The 15,900-nt window shown below is 43.1% G+C and overlaps 1 protein-coding gene across 5 annotated transcripts in view; it reads left to right on the top strand.

Annotated features, from left to right (window-relative positions):
* The window catches only part of CFAP251 (cilia and flagella associated protein 251), a 74,286-nt gene that overhangs the window by 13,626 nt on the left and 44,760 nt on the right, over positions 1 to 15,900 (top strand). For all 5 annotated transcript variants that reach the window (XM_059876371.1, XM_059876370.1, XM_059876369.1 and 2 more), the window contains 5 exons: positions 101 to 210; positions 6,678 to 6,789; positions 7,040 to 7,120; positions 13,918 to 13,995; positions 15,366 to 15,416. In XM_059876371.1, coding sequence (XP_059732354.1) covers positions 101 to 210; positions 6,678 to 6,789; positions 7,040 to 7,120; positions 13,918 to 13,995; positions 15,366 to 15,416 — 432 coding nt within the window. The remainder of the gene's footprint in view (positions 1 to 100; positions 211 to 6,677; positions 6,790 to 7,039; positions 7,121 to 13,917; positions 13,996 to 15,365; positions 15,417 to 15,900) is intronic.

Genomic DNA, 15,900 nt, shown 5'->3' with positions numbered 1-15,900 from the left:
AGGGAGCTAACGTCTCTCTCTGGGGTCCCGCCTTTCCTGCTGGCACCAGGGCTGGGCCGCACCCTCCATGTCTCAGAGCATCTTCTCTCCATGTCCACAGGGCCACCCCAACGTCATTTCCTGCCTCTGCATCAGCGAAGACAGACGCTGGGTTGCCACGGCCGACAAAGGGCCTGACTGCCTGATCATCATATGGGACTCTTTCACAGGGTAGGCATGCCAGAGTCACCTCCTCCTCATTTATGTACAGTAATGGGCTGCTGTAACCCACAAAAAATGGGGCATGCTGGTCTGGGGATACAGAAGCTGGTGCTGGAATGTAGGGCAAGGTGCAAGGGTCCCAGGAGAGCTTGTCTTCCTGCCTCAAGGCCCATGGGAGTGACATGACTTTGGTGAATTTCCCATGGACAATTCTTGGCTCTTTAAGCCAGAAACCTTGTTGCTTAGATGGTAAAGAATCTGCCTGCAATGCAGGAGACCTGGGTCCGATCCCTTGGTCGGAAAGACCCTCTGGAGAAGGGAATGGCTATCCACTCCAGTATTCTTGCCTGGAGAATTCCATGGATAAGCTGGCGGGCTACAGTCCATGGGGTCGCAAAGAGTTGGGGACACGACTGAGCAACTGACGCTACCAGGCACACTGGCCTGAGGGGAGGCCAACTCACACTCACCCAGCTGGGGGACACAGAGAAGTTGTGTGACTTTCACCATCTGCAAAAAAAAAAAAAAAAAAAAAAATGCTAATCATACCGTCTTTGTTTCCCTGGGATGCTGTAAGAAATTACCTCCAGGGACTTTCCTGGTGATCCAGTGACTAAGACTCTGTGCTCCCAATGCAGGGGGCCTGGGATTTGATTCCTGGTCAGGGAACTAGATCCCACATGCTGCAGCTAAAAGATTCAGCACAGTAAAATAAATAAATATATATACAAAAAAATTACCCCCCAACTAGGTGGCATAAATTACAGAAATTTTTCTCTCATTGTTCTCAAGGCCAGACATCTGAAGTCAGGGTGTCTGCAGGGAGCTCCTCGGGGCCCTGAGAGAGAATCTGTCCCATGCTCCCCTCCTGACTTCAAGTAGTCACTGGCATCCTTGGTGGCCCTTGACCTGTAGATATGTCCCTCCAGCCTCTGCTTCACGTGGTGTTTTCCCCTCCATATCTTTCTGTAAGGTCTTTTCTCCTCTAAAGACACCAGTCGTTGGGTTTAGGGTCCTCCCTAAGCCAGTATGACCTCATCTTAACTAATTAGACCTGCAGAGACTCTGATTCCATGTAAGGTCACATTCTGAGGTTCTGGGTGGAGTGAATTTTGAGGGGCGCACCATCTGACCTACGCTACTCACCTTACGGGATTGTTATGAAGATCCAGAGCACAGTCCCCGGCCCAGGGCAGATGCTCACAGATGTGTGTCCTTTTGTAATTCCTGGTCCTAGAGACAGAGGGCAGTGTCAGTTTCATCCACAAGATTGTAAGGGCTTGACTGGGTGTGGGGGGTGGGGTGGGGAGAGGTGAGGTGGGTTGGACGAGTCCAGGTGGAGAGGAAGGTTAGGAAGAAGTTACGTTGAATTTCTGGACACAGGAACTTCCCTCCTCCGGGTGGCCCGTGACATCCACAGGGCTGTGTTAGCTAGACGCAGTCCTTACCTCGCTTGGCCGCCCAGTGGCTTCCAACACCCTTCACTCCCCTTGGCTCCTCTGACACCATGTGCCCCTGGGTCTCCGCCCAGTGCTGTCTGTTCCTGCTCAGATTCTTCTCAGCCTTATCCTCCTCTGGCCGTTCCTTAGCTGCGGCATGAGGGGATGCAGGTGCTGTTGGTGATGTTCTCCAGCCGGGCAGGAGCACACCCAGCGCTTGAAGCCAGACCATCTTACTCTCAGTGTTTGCTGTGTTTGCTGAGGGGGCACTGCTGGAGGGGGTTCCACCTGCTGGTCCCATGGGCCTCCCCTGCCAAACTGTCCAAAAGTCCAGTGCCTTTGCCCCCAGATAACCGCTGCCTCTGCCCTTCCTCTCCTGCTTGAGCCACTGCAACAGCCTCCTGTTGGATCTCTCCTGCCCCACCTGCAGTTTTGCTCTTCAACCCACCCTTCATGGCACCGAACTACTTTTTCTTTTAGTTATTTATTTTTGGTCACACTGCGCGGCATGTGGAACTTCTCCAACCACGAATCACACCCTCGCCCCCTGCAGTGGAAGCATGGAATCTTAACCACTGGACCACCAGAGAAGCTCCTGAACTACTTTTACACATACAATTTCCTGGCATTAATTACATTCACAATGTTAAGCAATCATCACCACCATTTGCAGAACACTTGCATCGCCCAACCAGAAAACCTGAAGGAATGAACTCCTCACTCTCCCTCCCCTCAACCTCTGGTAGCCTCTCATCTACTTTCTATCTCTGTAGATTTGCCTGTTCTGGACATCTCATGTCAATGGAGTCATACAATATGTGGCTTTTGTGTCTGGCTTCTTTGACTTAGCATAATATTTTCCAAATTCTTCCATGTTGTAGCATGAATCAGTATTCCATTCCTTTTTATATCTGTTTAAGATTCCATTGCATGAATATACATTCTGTTTATCCATTCATCTGTTGATTTTTTTAAACTACTTTAATACATTTTAATTGGAAGCTAGTCTCCTTTGGCCACCATTTCCAATCCTAGTCTTCTAGTCAATTTGGAGCATTTCGTTCCAGAATATTTGCTGTTGTATTAAATACACATGTGTGGCCAACAGCATCATATGGTTTTCCTCCACAACTTTTTTTTTTAAGATCTTTTTTAATTTATTTTTTTGGCCATGTGACATGTGGGATCTTAGTTCCCTGACCAGGGATCTCTCCCTGCTTTGGAAGTGCAGAGTCTTAACCACTATCACCAAGGCAGTCCCTCTCCACAGCATTTTGAGCTTGATCTTTGAGCCAAATGCAAAATCCGATTGTGTTGCTCCCCTGCTGAGAACCCGCCAGGGACTGCTCATTGCCAGTTCAGCCCCTGCTGCAGGGGATTCGCATCTCACGCACTAGCCACGCAAACACTTCTGCCACGATCCCCGTCTGTGTGCCTAGCGGTTATCTGTAGCAATGACATGCTTTTCAGCTGCGAGTAATGACACAGCCGCCTGAGGCAGGAAGGGCAGGCCTCTCTCTCGTGTCTCTTTTCTCGACCCTTTGCCGACAGCTCCCCTGGCCCAGGCAGAGCTGGCCTCCTTTCAAACTGTGTTTGTCCTTTGCTTTTTATTTGCTTATAGAACTGTCTCCCCCATTAGACTGGGGCTGACTCTGTAGTAATTTTTTTTCTTTAACTGTGAAGTAAAGTGTGTCTCTGGTTAACAATGCAAATGATTCATCGATAATGAGTTTTATGATATTGCAAATGATGACTTGGGGAACCCAGAAAGGATATTTGGTGTTAAAATTAATATTCATTTATTAAAGTGATAAACCGTATTTCTTCATTTGAGATATCAGTTCACCTGAATCCTAACTCTGAAAATCTAGCATGTTTTTGCAGTTGCCTATAAGGGGGGCTCTGATTAGTGTTTGGTCTCACAGATTTTGTTATTATCTCCTTTTAAGCCTTGTAAACTGCATTTAGAATTGGAATATATTCAGTTTCATCTTTAAGTTCTTTAGTAGTCTGATTAACAAATAAATCTTTCATCAGTACTTAAGTAATTCTCATAAATCTAATAAACTAGACATAAATATGGCAATAAGCCACACGTAAATGTGGCAAGTCTTAAGTTCTCTTAAGTGTTCTAATATTGTTTATGAACCTAATACAATTTGAATTTGAAATCACAAGTCTAAATCAACTACAGACTGTAAATTAGAATCACAAATTAATCTGTTTGTTAACATATCAGAGACTCTGATATGTTAAATTCTCTTAAACATGACTCAGTCCTTTAAAAAAAAATCTTTTATCACAAACGTTAACAGCACAGGTCCAGCTGACTTCATCTTCTCTACATTTAATTCTGTCTCCAGAGATGAGAGACATTTCCCCACAAAGGACATCAGTATGGCATTCCTAACAACTTTAGAACTCCCTTCTCAAGGGAATTTTGGGGGCTGCTTCTCAGTGGCATAAAATTTCTCAAGTGACAGAGAACCAGACAGGCCCTCAGCCAGCACGTGGACTTGGTTCCAGTCAATTGGTACAGCAATGTGACATCCTGAGGCCTGTTTACATTAAGGTCTCCATTATGAAAAACCAACTGCAGGAGCTTCTCCTGTGTCCAGTGGCTAAGACTTCCAAAGCCAGGGGCCTGAGTTCAGTTCCTGGTCAGGAAACTATATCTAGCATGCTGAGATTTAAGAATTCATGTGCCGTAACTAAAGATCCCCCATGCCACAATGAATATCAAAGATCCCACGTGCTGCAGATAAGACCCGGTGCAGCCAAATAAGTAAGTAATAAAAAAGAAAAACCATGGATCCACACAGCCCATGTACCTGGATTAAGTCTTCCTACCACCCACTCTTCCAGTGGAGGTCAGTGCCTCCCCCACATCACAACTCACTTCCATCATGTCTTCAACTGTTTCTTTTGTTACCTTGACTCTCTCAGATATTCATATATTGTCTAATTAAATTCTGCATGTGTTAAGGCTTTGTCTGCTTCATACAGTTCTAAAGTGTTGTCAGTGACATAATACAAACATGTAGAAATAAAAAAAAAAAAAAAACGAAAGTCCCCTTTCACCCAAGCCTATATCTGGAGTCACCATGTGGTTTGCAGTTCATTCCTCCAGATTTTTTTTTACTTATAAACACACACACACATACACTCACTCACACACACACACTCAGGATGATGCTAAGTATACTGCTTTGCAATTTGCTTTTTCCACAAAATTTTAGTCATTTTCTCAAATCTACCTCATTCTTTTTGAAGGTGACATTTTTTTCTTTATATGGTTTTACCATGCTATTTGTTAAATAAACCCCATATGCAATGGATATCTGTGGTGTTTCCAAATTTTTGCTGTGAAAGCTGTGCCGCAAGGAATATGAAATGGCATTTATCTGTTTGCTTTAGCTGTTATTTCTCTAGGGAAAAAACAAGTTGTAGAAGTGAAACTGGTGGCCCTTAGGATCTGTGCATTGAAGACTTTGACACATGCAGTTAAGCTGCTGTGGAGAAAGCCTATGCTTGTTTATTCTCCCCCTTCTGGAGGAGGTTGCAGCTTTCCTGTGAGCTGGGATGGTGTCTGAGGCAGCTTGTTTCATGTTCTCATCCTTCACTCCTGGCCCAAAATTGGCCCTTGATAACCAAGGACAGACTCGAGCTCAGACAGGGAACAAATAGCACATTTACATGCTGCCCTGAGCTTTTTCTAAAAATTAATTTATTTTTAATTGAAGAATAATTGCTTTACAGTATTGTGTTGGTTTCTGCTGTATATCAGTATATGAATCAGCCATAAATATACATATGCCCCCTTCCTCTTGAACCTCCCTCCCACCTCCTACCCCGTCCCACCCCTCTAGGTTGTCACTGGGCCCTGGTTTGAGTTCCCTGAGTCATACGTCAAATTCCCACCAGCTCTCTATTTTATATATGGTAGTGTATATGTTTCCATGTCAGTCTCTCCATTCATCCCCCCTTCCCCTTCCCATCCTCTGTGTCCACTAGCCTGTTCTCTGTGTCTGTCTCCACTGCTGCCCTGCAAGTAGGTTCATCAGTACCATCTTTCTAGGTTCCATGTATATGTGTTAATACATGATATTTGGTTTTCTTTTTCCTGACTTACTTCACTCTGTATAATAGGCTCTAGGTTCATTCACCTCATTAGAACTGACTCAAAAGCATTCATTTTTATGCCTGAGGACTGTTAAGGACCAGATTAGAGGTTTTTTTTTTTTTTTTAATTAAGGCAAAATTCATGTATGGCTCAGTCAGTGTAAGACTCTGCCTGCAACGCAGGAGATGGGGGTTTGATCCCTAAGTTGAGAAGATCCCCTGGAGAAAGGCATGGCAACCCACTCGAGTATTCCTGCCTGGAGAATCCCATGGGCAGAGGAGCCTGGCAGACTACAAGTCCATGGGGTTGCAAAGAGTTGGATACAACTTGGTGACTAAACCACTACCACCAAAATTCACGTAGCATAAAAGTAACCACTTTATTTTTTATTTATTTTTTGCCCCACCATGCAACATATGAGATCTTAGTTCCCCAACTAGGGATTGAACCTGGGCCCCCTGCAGTGGACGTGCAGAGTTTTAGCCCCTGGACCCCCAGGGAAGTCTAAAGGGTAACCATTTAAAGTGAACAATTCAGTGGCATTGCATGTAATCACAGTGAGGGGCAGCCATCGCCTCTATCTGGTTCCCAAACATTTCCGTCTCCCCGAAAAGAAACCCTGAAACCATCAGCAGTCACAACCCACTCCCCCACCCTCCATCCACAACCACCTGGAACAAGCATACATCTGCTATCGGTCTCCATGCATTTGCCTATTCTGGAGATTTGATGTAAATGGAATCATACAACGCATAGCCTTGGTGTCTGGCTCCTTTCCCTCAGCACCAAGGTTCATCCGTGTAGTCGCCTGGGTCAGTGCTTCACTCCTTTTTGTGACGGAGTGACATTCCATAGTGTGGACGGACCACAGTTGTCCTGTTCCTGAAGTGGATGTCCCCCATCGTGTTTTGCAGCATTCCTGTGCATACAATATTCGACAGCTGCCCAAGAGATAACGGCATCAGGGCCATGGCCATGACCCGCGACGCTAAGTATCTGGCAACCATCTCAGATGCCGAAATCCAGGTACGGGGCCCATTGGGGCAGCCAGCCTGTCAAATGTTTCCCTGTGAGCATCTCTGCCTCAGGCCGTGCGGAATCTGTGGTTCCCTGGGTGGATGGATGAGCAGATTCCCATCAGGGGCTCCCTGCCTGAGGCTGAGCTCACTGTGCATTGCTCAGTTAGCAGAAGTCACTGCGTTACCATGAGAGGTGTAGGTGACTTCAGCAGCGTTTGGGAACCTTCTCTCTCTCCTCTGTCTGCTTTGACTTACAGAAAGTTTGCATCTGGAAGTGGACATTAGCGGTAGAAACGCCAGCGTGCACTCTTGACCTCCCCAAGGAGTATGGTTTTCAGGTGAGTTCAATTTGAACCTGTAAAGATCCACCTGAAGTTACCCTGAAGCCAGGTCAAAACTCCTTTTTGTTTTGCTGGAGCTTAGTTATGGTGTACTAGAGCTTTTTAAAAACTCCTATTCGTGTTCTTGGGCTTCCCTGGTGGCTCAGTGGTAAAGATTTTGCCTGCAATGCAGGAGACACAGGAGATCCAGGTTCAATCCCTAGGTCAGGAAGATCCTCTGGAAGAGAAGTGGCAACCCACTCCCGTATTCTTGCCTAGAGAATCCCATGGACAGAGGAACCTGACCGGCTAAAGTCCATGGGGGTTGTGAAGAGTCGGACACTGACTGGAGCAACTTATGCATGCATCCATGTCCTTAGTTTATTTTTGATGATAATAGATATTATTTTAAATCTTTAATGTGCAAGTTCTGCTAAGTTTTTTGCATGCAGTATCTCACATAATCTATGCAACATGCTAGAAAGAGGTTCAGTTCAGTTCAGTCGCTCAGTCGTGTCCGACTCTTTGCAACCCCATGAATCGCAGCACGCCAGGCCTCTCTGTCCATCACCAACTCCCCATCGAGTCAGTGATGCCATCCAGCCATCTCATCCTCTGGCGTCCCCTTCTCCTCCTGCCCCTAATCCCTCCCAGCATCAGAGTCTTTTCCAATGAGTCAACTCTTCGCATGAGGTGGCCAAAGTACTGGAGTTTCAGCTTTAGCATCATTCCTTCCAAAGAAATCCTAGGGCTGATCTCCTTCAGAATGGACTGGTTGGATCTCCTTGCAGTCCAAGGGACTCTCAAGAGTCTTCTTCAACACCACAGTTCAAAGGCATCAATTCTTCGGCGCTCAGCCTTCTTCACAGTCCAACTCTCACATCCATACATGACCACTGGAAAAACCATAGCCTTGACTAGACGGACCTTTGTTGGCAAAGTAATGTCTCTGCTTTTGAATATGCTATCTAGGTTGGTCATAACTTTCCTTCCAAGGATGAGGTTACTGTGGAATTAATATTAGTGCTATTAATTATCAAATAATTGGTCTACAGTCACCTAGCTTTTCTTATTCTAGAAGCATGCTCTGAACTGCTCTTCATATAGGGCAATTATCAGTATTCTTGATTTGCATGAGGCGACTTGCCAAGGGCACCAAGAGCGATGACTCTGCTGCTCTGTATTGTCTCAGTCAACCTCGTAGCCTTTGTTCCCCTGCACTTATTGCACTGTGTCCCAGGCGCTGTGGTAAGGACGTGTGCTGCTTGTGTGAACTAGAACCCAAGCTGGGGTCTGGGTGACTGGACTCAGCCAGACACACATCATTATCAGTTTTATATCCATTTTCTCTCTTTCTCCCCCTCCACCAACATTCTTCCTGCTCCCAGAAAAAAATAATTTCTTACTTAAAAAAAAATTTATTTGGCTGTGTTAGGTCTTACTTGTAGCAAGCAGGATCTAGTTCCCTGATGAGGGATTGAACCCAGACTCCCTGGATTGTGAGCTGGAGTCTTAACCACTGGACCACCAGGGAGGTCCCAAATTTCCTTACTTCTTAGAGTTACCAGTCATACTTGGATATTTAGGATGAGATACCAAAAATATTTTGGAGATTTTGATAGACATTGCACTGAATCTGTAGATCCCTTTGGGTAGTATTGTCATCTTAATAGTATTGCCTTCCAACCCAGGAGCACAATATGTTTTTCTATTTATTTATATAATCTTTAATTTCTTTCAGCAGTGTTTTTTTTTTTTTTAATCTCACCAGGTTTTTAGTTGTATTTTATTTTTAATTGGATAATTACAGTATTGTGATGGTTTCTGCCGTACATCAACCCGAATCCACTATAGATATGTATATGTATGGCCCCCACTCTTGAACCCCCCACTGCCTCCCCACCCCACCCCTCTAGGTTGTCACAGAGCACCAGCTTCAGGGTCCCTAAGTCATACAGCAAATGCCCACTGGCTAACTATTTTACATATGGTAGTATATATGTTTCAATGGTACTTTCTCAAATCATTCCACCTTCTCTCACTCCTACTGTGTCAAAAAGTCTGTCTCAGCAGTGTTTTGTAATTTTCAATGTACAAATCTTTCACTTCCTTGGCTAAATTTATTCCTGAGTATTTTTTATGCTTATGTTTTTATGCTTTTCATGTGGAATTGTTTTCTTAACTTTTTTCTCAGAATGTTCATCGCTAGCGTATAGAAATGCAGCTGACTTCTATACTGCAGCTTTGCTAAATACACATGGCTATTTCAGTTTAAATTGGTTAAAATAAAAGCGCACATTCATTTCCTTGGTCTCACTAGCCACATTTCAACCACTCATCATCCACGTGGAGCCGGTGGTTACCCTTGTTGACAACACACGAGATAGAATATCTCCATCCCCTCAGAAAGTACTGTGGACAGCACTGCGCAAACTCCCGGCCCCCTCCCCCCAAGCCCTGGGCGCGTCCCACAGGCAGCGTCCTCTGGATCCAGGCCCCAGAGGGCTGAATGTCGATGATGAGAATCACCCAACTGAGCAGATTCATCTTACTTAAAATTCAGTCACGACTTTCAAGAGGGCTCTCAGCCTGGCCTGGCTGCTCTGGTAGGCTGTCGTTTTCATTTCTAGAGACAACAGTTTCATACCTGCTCCTCCCATCTCCCACTGCCCTGCCTCCCATACTCAGCTGATGACCCCTACCCCTCCTGTTTCACTGAGAAAAATGGAAGCCATCAGATACAAACACCAGCCTGTTCTCCCTCCCAAACCTGCCGTGTGTGTGTGTGTGTGTGTGTGTGAAGTTCTTTTAGTCATGTCCGACTCTTTGCAACCCTGTGGAATGTAGCCTGCCAGGCTCCTCTGTCCATGGGATTCTCTAGGCAAGAATACTGGAGTGGGTTGCCATGCCCTCCTCCAGGGGATCTTCCTGACCCAGGGATCGAACCAGTGTCTCCTGCATTGTAGGTGGATCCTTTACCCACTGAGCCACCTGGGAAGCCCTGTAAATCTGCCACACACCTTCAACCTCACCATCTTCTCTTTTCCCCTCTGACTGCAGTGAAGGGCCAGGGCACTAGTTCCTGGCTGCCTGAGGCCCTTCTGCAGCTCTCATCTCTCCCTCTACTACGTATAAACATGCTTTTGGACCACTGATCCTGAGAGAATGCTCTGACCCCACATCTTCCAGCTACACCCCCTGCTCCTCTTTACAGGCAAACTTCTCAGAAGTGCCGTCCACACTTGCTTTCTCTACTTCCTTGTCTCATTTCCTTTTTATTTTTTTGCAGGAAATATTTGACCTCTTTGTGTTTTGTTGCTAAATAAGGCATACGTGCAAAATGTGTACATTGTAGAGGAGAAAATAAAATGTACCTGTGTGCTCATCACAGGATCATGGAATAGAACGTTACCTTAACCCTAGGGGCCCCCTGTGTTCCCCTTCCTGATCTCATCCTCAGTCTTGCTCCCAGAAGTTAACCATTATCCCAAATTTTGTATTATTCATGCCTGTGCTTTCCTTTATACTTTTCTCCAGTGACTTATGTATCTCTCAATACTATCTGTTTTCATTTTGCCTGTTTTTGACCTTTCTATATTTGTGATTGGGTCTTCCCTGGTGGCTCAGTGGTAAAGAATCCACCTGCCAGTGCAGGAGCTGCAGGAGCCGTGGGTTCAACGCCTGGGGTCAGGAAGATCCCCTAAAGTAGGAAATGGCAACCCGCTCCGTATTCTTGCCTGGAGAATCCCATAGACAGAGGAGCCTGGCAGGCTACAGTCCATGGGGCTGCAAAGAGTCAGACATGACTGAAATGACCAAGCATGCACATGTTTGGAATCAGAATAATTGTTTGATCTGCTCATCGTTGTTTCTGAGAATCGCTCATGTCAATCTTTGAGCTGTAATTCCTATTCACCTTCACTGCTGTTTTGTTTTTTGCTCTTTGAGTGTTGCAGGACTTATTTATCCATCCTCTGTGGATGGACATTTCCCTCGTCCCATCTGTCCTCCACCCACCCACCGCTCTAACAGAGCTGTGCTGCTCACGGTCACTGGTATCCCTAATCACATGGACATTGTTTTTTTTTTTTTTAATAGCTTCCCAATGGGTCTCCCCATTTTTAGTTTTTAATTTTATAGAATTTTATTTTAAAAAATTACAAAAAATGTTTTTGGCTATACTGGATCTTTGTTGCTGCGTACGAGCTTTCTCTAGTTGTGAGCAGGGACTCTTCTCTAGTGGTGGTGTGAGAGCTTCTCATTGAGGTGGCTTCTCTTATGGCAGAGCATGGACTCTAGGGCTTAGTTGCTGCTTAGCATGTGGAATCTTCCTGGACCAGGGATTGAACCCATGACCCCTGCATTGACGGGTGGATTCTTAACTACTGGACCATCAGGGAAGTCCCACAACTGTCAACCTTACTGCTAAATTTTTTTAAAAGTTGTGTCTTTTCCCCCACCTCTAGCTGCTTTTAAGATTTTCTCTTGGTTTTCAGCAGTTTTTCAATGGATGGTGTATATATGTGTGTATGGACATGTTGTTGGTTTTGTTTTTTTTTTTTAAACTTTATCCTTTGGGTTTTTTGAACTTGAGATGCCATGTTTCCTCAGTTTTGGAAAACTCTGGCCATTGTCTCTTCAAACATTATTTCTGCCACATTCTTTCTTTCCTTTCCTTCCGGGACTCCAGCTATATGTAAGTTAGACCTTTTCAGCCTGTCCCAAAGGTCTTTTATTCTCTTTTCTGTTCTTCTGTGTCTTTATGCTTCATTCTGGATCTTTTCTCCTGTAATTTATCTTCCTTTTTTACTGTTAATTGGGCTTCCCTAGTAGCTCCTTTTCTACTAACGAATTATTTATTTGGCTATATTTAATTTTCTGTTAAACCATATTTTGAGTTTTTAAAGCTATTTTTTTTTCAGATCTAAAAGTTCCATTTGATTCTTTTTAAAAATAGAGTTATCTTGTGGCTAATCATCAGGGAAATGCCAATCAAAACCACAATGAGCTATCTCCTCACACATATCAGAATGGCTATCATCAAAAAGGCCACATATAGCAAATATTGGTGAGGGTGTGGAGCAAAGGGAACCCTTGTACACCTGGGAATGTAAATTGGTTCAGCCATTGGAAAACAATATAGAGGTTTTTCAAAAAGCTAATAATAGAACTTCCATATGACTCAGAAATTCCACTCCTGGGCATATATCTGGAAAAAATTACTGGTTCACAAAGATACACGCACCTCAATGTTCAAAGTAGCATTATTTACAATTACCAAGATGTGGAAGCCACCTAAGTGTCCATCAACAGATGAATGGATAAAGAAGATGTGGTACATACATTCAGTGGAACACTCAGCCATAAAAATTATCTGGTGTTCTCTTTCTGTAGATCACTCATCTCCCTCCTTTTCAGTCATATGACTCTTTCATATGCCTGGTTATTTTTCATTGAATGCCTGATGTTGTACTTTAAAAAGAATAGGAATAATTTGAGGCTCAGGATGATAATAACTTCCTCCAAGGAAGACTTAGTTTTGCTTCTTTGGGGCCTTTGGCAAAGCAGTCACCTCCATCTAATCAGAGACTGAGGTGACTTGAGACTGATTTTCAGTCTTTGTGAAGCCTCATCCATGTACTTCCTTTCACTAGGTCTTCACCCCACCCAGACCTTTGTGCTGTCCTGAAATTGATCCTCAGACATTAGCCATGGTAGCTTACATTCCTGAAGTGATGCAGCAAGCAAGGGGCAAGGAGTCAGTGATGGGATGGAAGGGGCAGGAACGGAACTTAAAAAGCATTTCTTGAACCTGTCTCTCAAAGCTGCCTCCTGTGCACCCCTTCCTGTCAGATTGCAGCCACTTGCCTCCTGCACACATATCATTTCAAGACTTGCACTTAAGTGTCCGCAGGGATTCCTCATTTGTTGTAGTTGTTCTGCATTTCAGGTTTCCTTCACTTCTATAGTATCCACAGGGTTGGTTTTTGGGAAGGGAGCCAGGCAACCCATGCTATTCACCATCTTGGCAGGAATCGGAAAATCTTTCCAATATTTTGCATTCATTCCAAGTTCCCTTGTGGCCCCGTCAAATTTAGAAATCAGTACACAGCAGCCTTTGTCCAAAAGGACACAGAATAAAGGTTATTGGTGAATACTGGTTTACTTTTGCTTGTTCCAATTTATAGATGATGAATTACAGTAAATAAGACTAAATAAGAAAGGAAACTCGAGTTTATTAATTTTCACACTCAGTATTTCAGTTATATTCCTATTGCTTCTAAAATGCCATGTGTTTTCTGTTTTATATTCATACTCGGTTATTTATTTTAATTAAAAATATTATTTAATTTAATTTTATTTTTTGGCCACACCACCTGGCTTGTGGGATCTTAGTTCCTCTACCAGGGATTGAACCTATGCCCCCTGCAGTGGAAGTATAGAGACCTAACCATTGGACCACCAGGGAAGTCCCCAAAATATTATTTATTTTGCCTGGCAAATCCCGTGGACGGAGGACCCTGGTAGGCTGCAGTCCATGGGGTCACTAGGAGTCAGACACTACTGAGTGACTTCACTTTCACTTTTCACTTTCATGCATTGGAGAAGGAAATGGCAACCCACTCCAGTGTTCTTGCCTGGAGAATCCCAGGGACAGGGGACCGTGGTGGGCTGCTGTCTACGGGGTCGCACAGAGTCGGACACGACTGAAGTGACTTAGCAACAGCAGCAGCAGCAGCAACATTCAACTTAACCAGAGAGAAACAGAAAATTTTTTATTATAACATAATATATTTTAATATTTTATATTTCAGAACTACCTAATTTTTAATCCAACAAATAATAAAGAATTGGTGAGCAATAGTAAAACACAAGTAATATATTATACGTGGGTAAGTAAAACTGTTTTCATTTGTTTTAAATATATGGACAAGTATCTGTTTATTCTTTGAGTACAGATGTTTTGGTAATGTAACAATATAGTATCTACTTAAAAAGCAATAAACATATTAAAGTGTTTTGATTTAATTATAGCATTTATTTTAGTCCCACTGAAAATTAGCATATTAAGTCAGAAGCACATAATTTAAATTCTATTTAATTTTTTAAATTAATGAATATTTTTTTGAATGTATTTAAGGCCTAAGATATAGGAGTTTTCAAATCTTGGACTCTTTTCCCTTTTTTAAAAAATTAATTAATTTATTTTAATTGGAAGCTGATTACTTTACAATATTGTAGTGGTTTTTGCCACACATTGACATGAATCAGCCATGGGTGTACATGTGTCCCCCATCCTGAACCCCCGATTAGCAAACAGATTGGTGATAATGTATACTGACACAGGGCAAAATCATGATATTAAAAAGACATAAAAATGTAAACATAAAATTACCATACGACCCACCAGTTTTCAGGTATATACCCAAAAGAATTGAAAACAGGCATTCAAACAGATACTTATATACAGATATTCACAGCAACAGCATTATACACAATACCCAAAAGATAGGAGCAAATGTCCATCAACTCATGAATGGATAAACCCAGTGTGGTCTATCCACATATGGAACATAAACTAGTCTTTAAAAGGAATGAAGTGCCGACACCTACTGCAACTGTGGATGAACCTTGGGAACATTAGGCTGAATGAAAGAAGCCAGACACAAAAAGCCAAACACCATATGATCCCATTCATAGGAAGTTTTCAGAATACCTGAATCCATAGAGACAGGAAGAAGAATGGTGGCTGTCAGGGAGTGGAGGAGTAGGGGATGGGGGGTGATTGCTTGATGATAGGGGGGGTTCCTTTTGGGGTGATGGAAGTGTCCTGGAACCAAAGAGAATAACAGTTGCATAGCACTGGTTATGTACTAGATGCCACTCAGGTGTACACTTTAAAATGGTTAAAGATTAACTTTATGTTATGTGAATTTTCCCTCAATAAAAAATGCAAGACAATTGAGTTGCTGATTTACAGTGATAACTCATTACTTCAGGTATTAATGATAGCTTAAAACCTTATAAATGCAGAAGTCAGATCTGCATTAACAACGACTTAAAATCACAGTCATTTGTGGCATTATTTATTTTCTTTCAGCATGTTTTCAGATGTTCCTGGAGACAGCAGGTTCTCCTCCCTGTAGAAATTGAAAAGCTCTGACCCCGTTTTGATGCATTTGTTTTGATTTTGCTGTTATGTTGCTTTTCTTTTGGAAATGTCTTTTTTTAAAGTAGTGATTTTTTTTTCTGTGCTTATCAGTATCCAGAGGGAGGCATACTTGTTCACAGTGCCCCACTTTTAACAGAAAAAGTGAGTATGCCTGTTGTGCTTTTATATGCCTGACTTTGTAGGAAATAAGCATGTGTGTGTCAGCCTAGTCACTTTGGGGTGCTCTGTGTGTGTCCTGATATTGGGAAATAATTTGAAATTTTTACTTAGGTCCTTTACCATACTGAATGGTCAATTTAAAATAATGGAAGGGTTTGTCAAAATAATATAGAATACAAATAAATGGCAAAGAGGTACATGTATACGTATGGCTTAGTCCCTTAGCTATTCACCTGAAACGGCCACAATATTGTTAATTGACTATACCCCAATACAAAATTAAAAGTTTGAAAAAATTATAAATTTATCCTGCAATATTGAAAATAAATGGCAAAGGAAATTTACTACCACAAGCAAATACCCAAGAAAGTGGTGGCTTTTATAATGTATGTGTGCCTGTGACAAAGGATGAAAGTTAATTTGGGGTGATGTAAGTAAAGACTTCCCTGGTGGCTCAGATGGTAAA

The sequence above is a fragment of the Bos taurus genome, chromosome 17 (genome assembly GCF_002263795.3).
Source record: "Bos taurus isolate L1 Dominette 01449 registration number 42190680 breed Hereford chromosome 17, ARS-UCD2.0, whole genome shotgun sequence".
Lineage (NCBI taxonomy): Eukaryota > Metazoa > Chordata > Mammalia > Artiodactyla > Bovidae > Bos > Bos taurus.
This window is presented reverse-complemented; position numbering and strand designations above follow the sequence as displayed.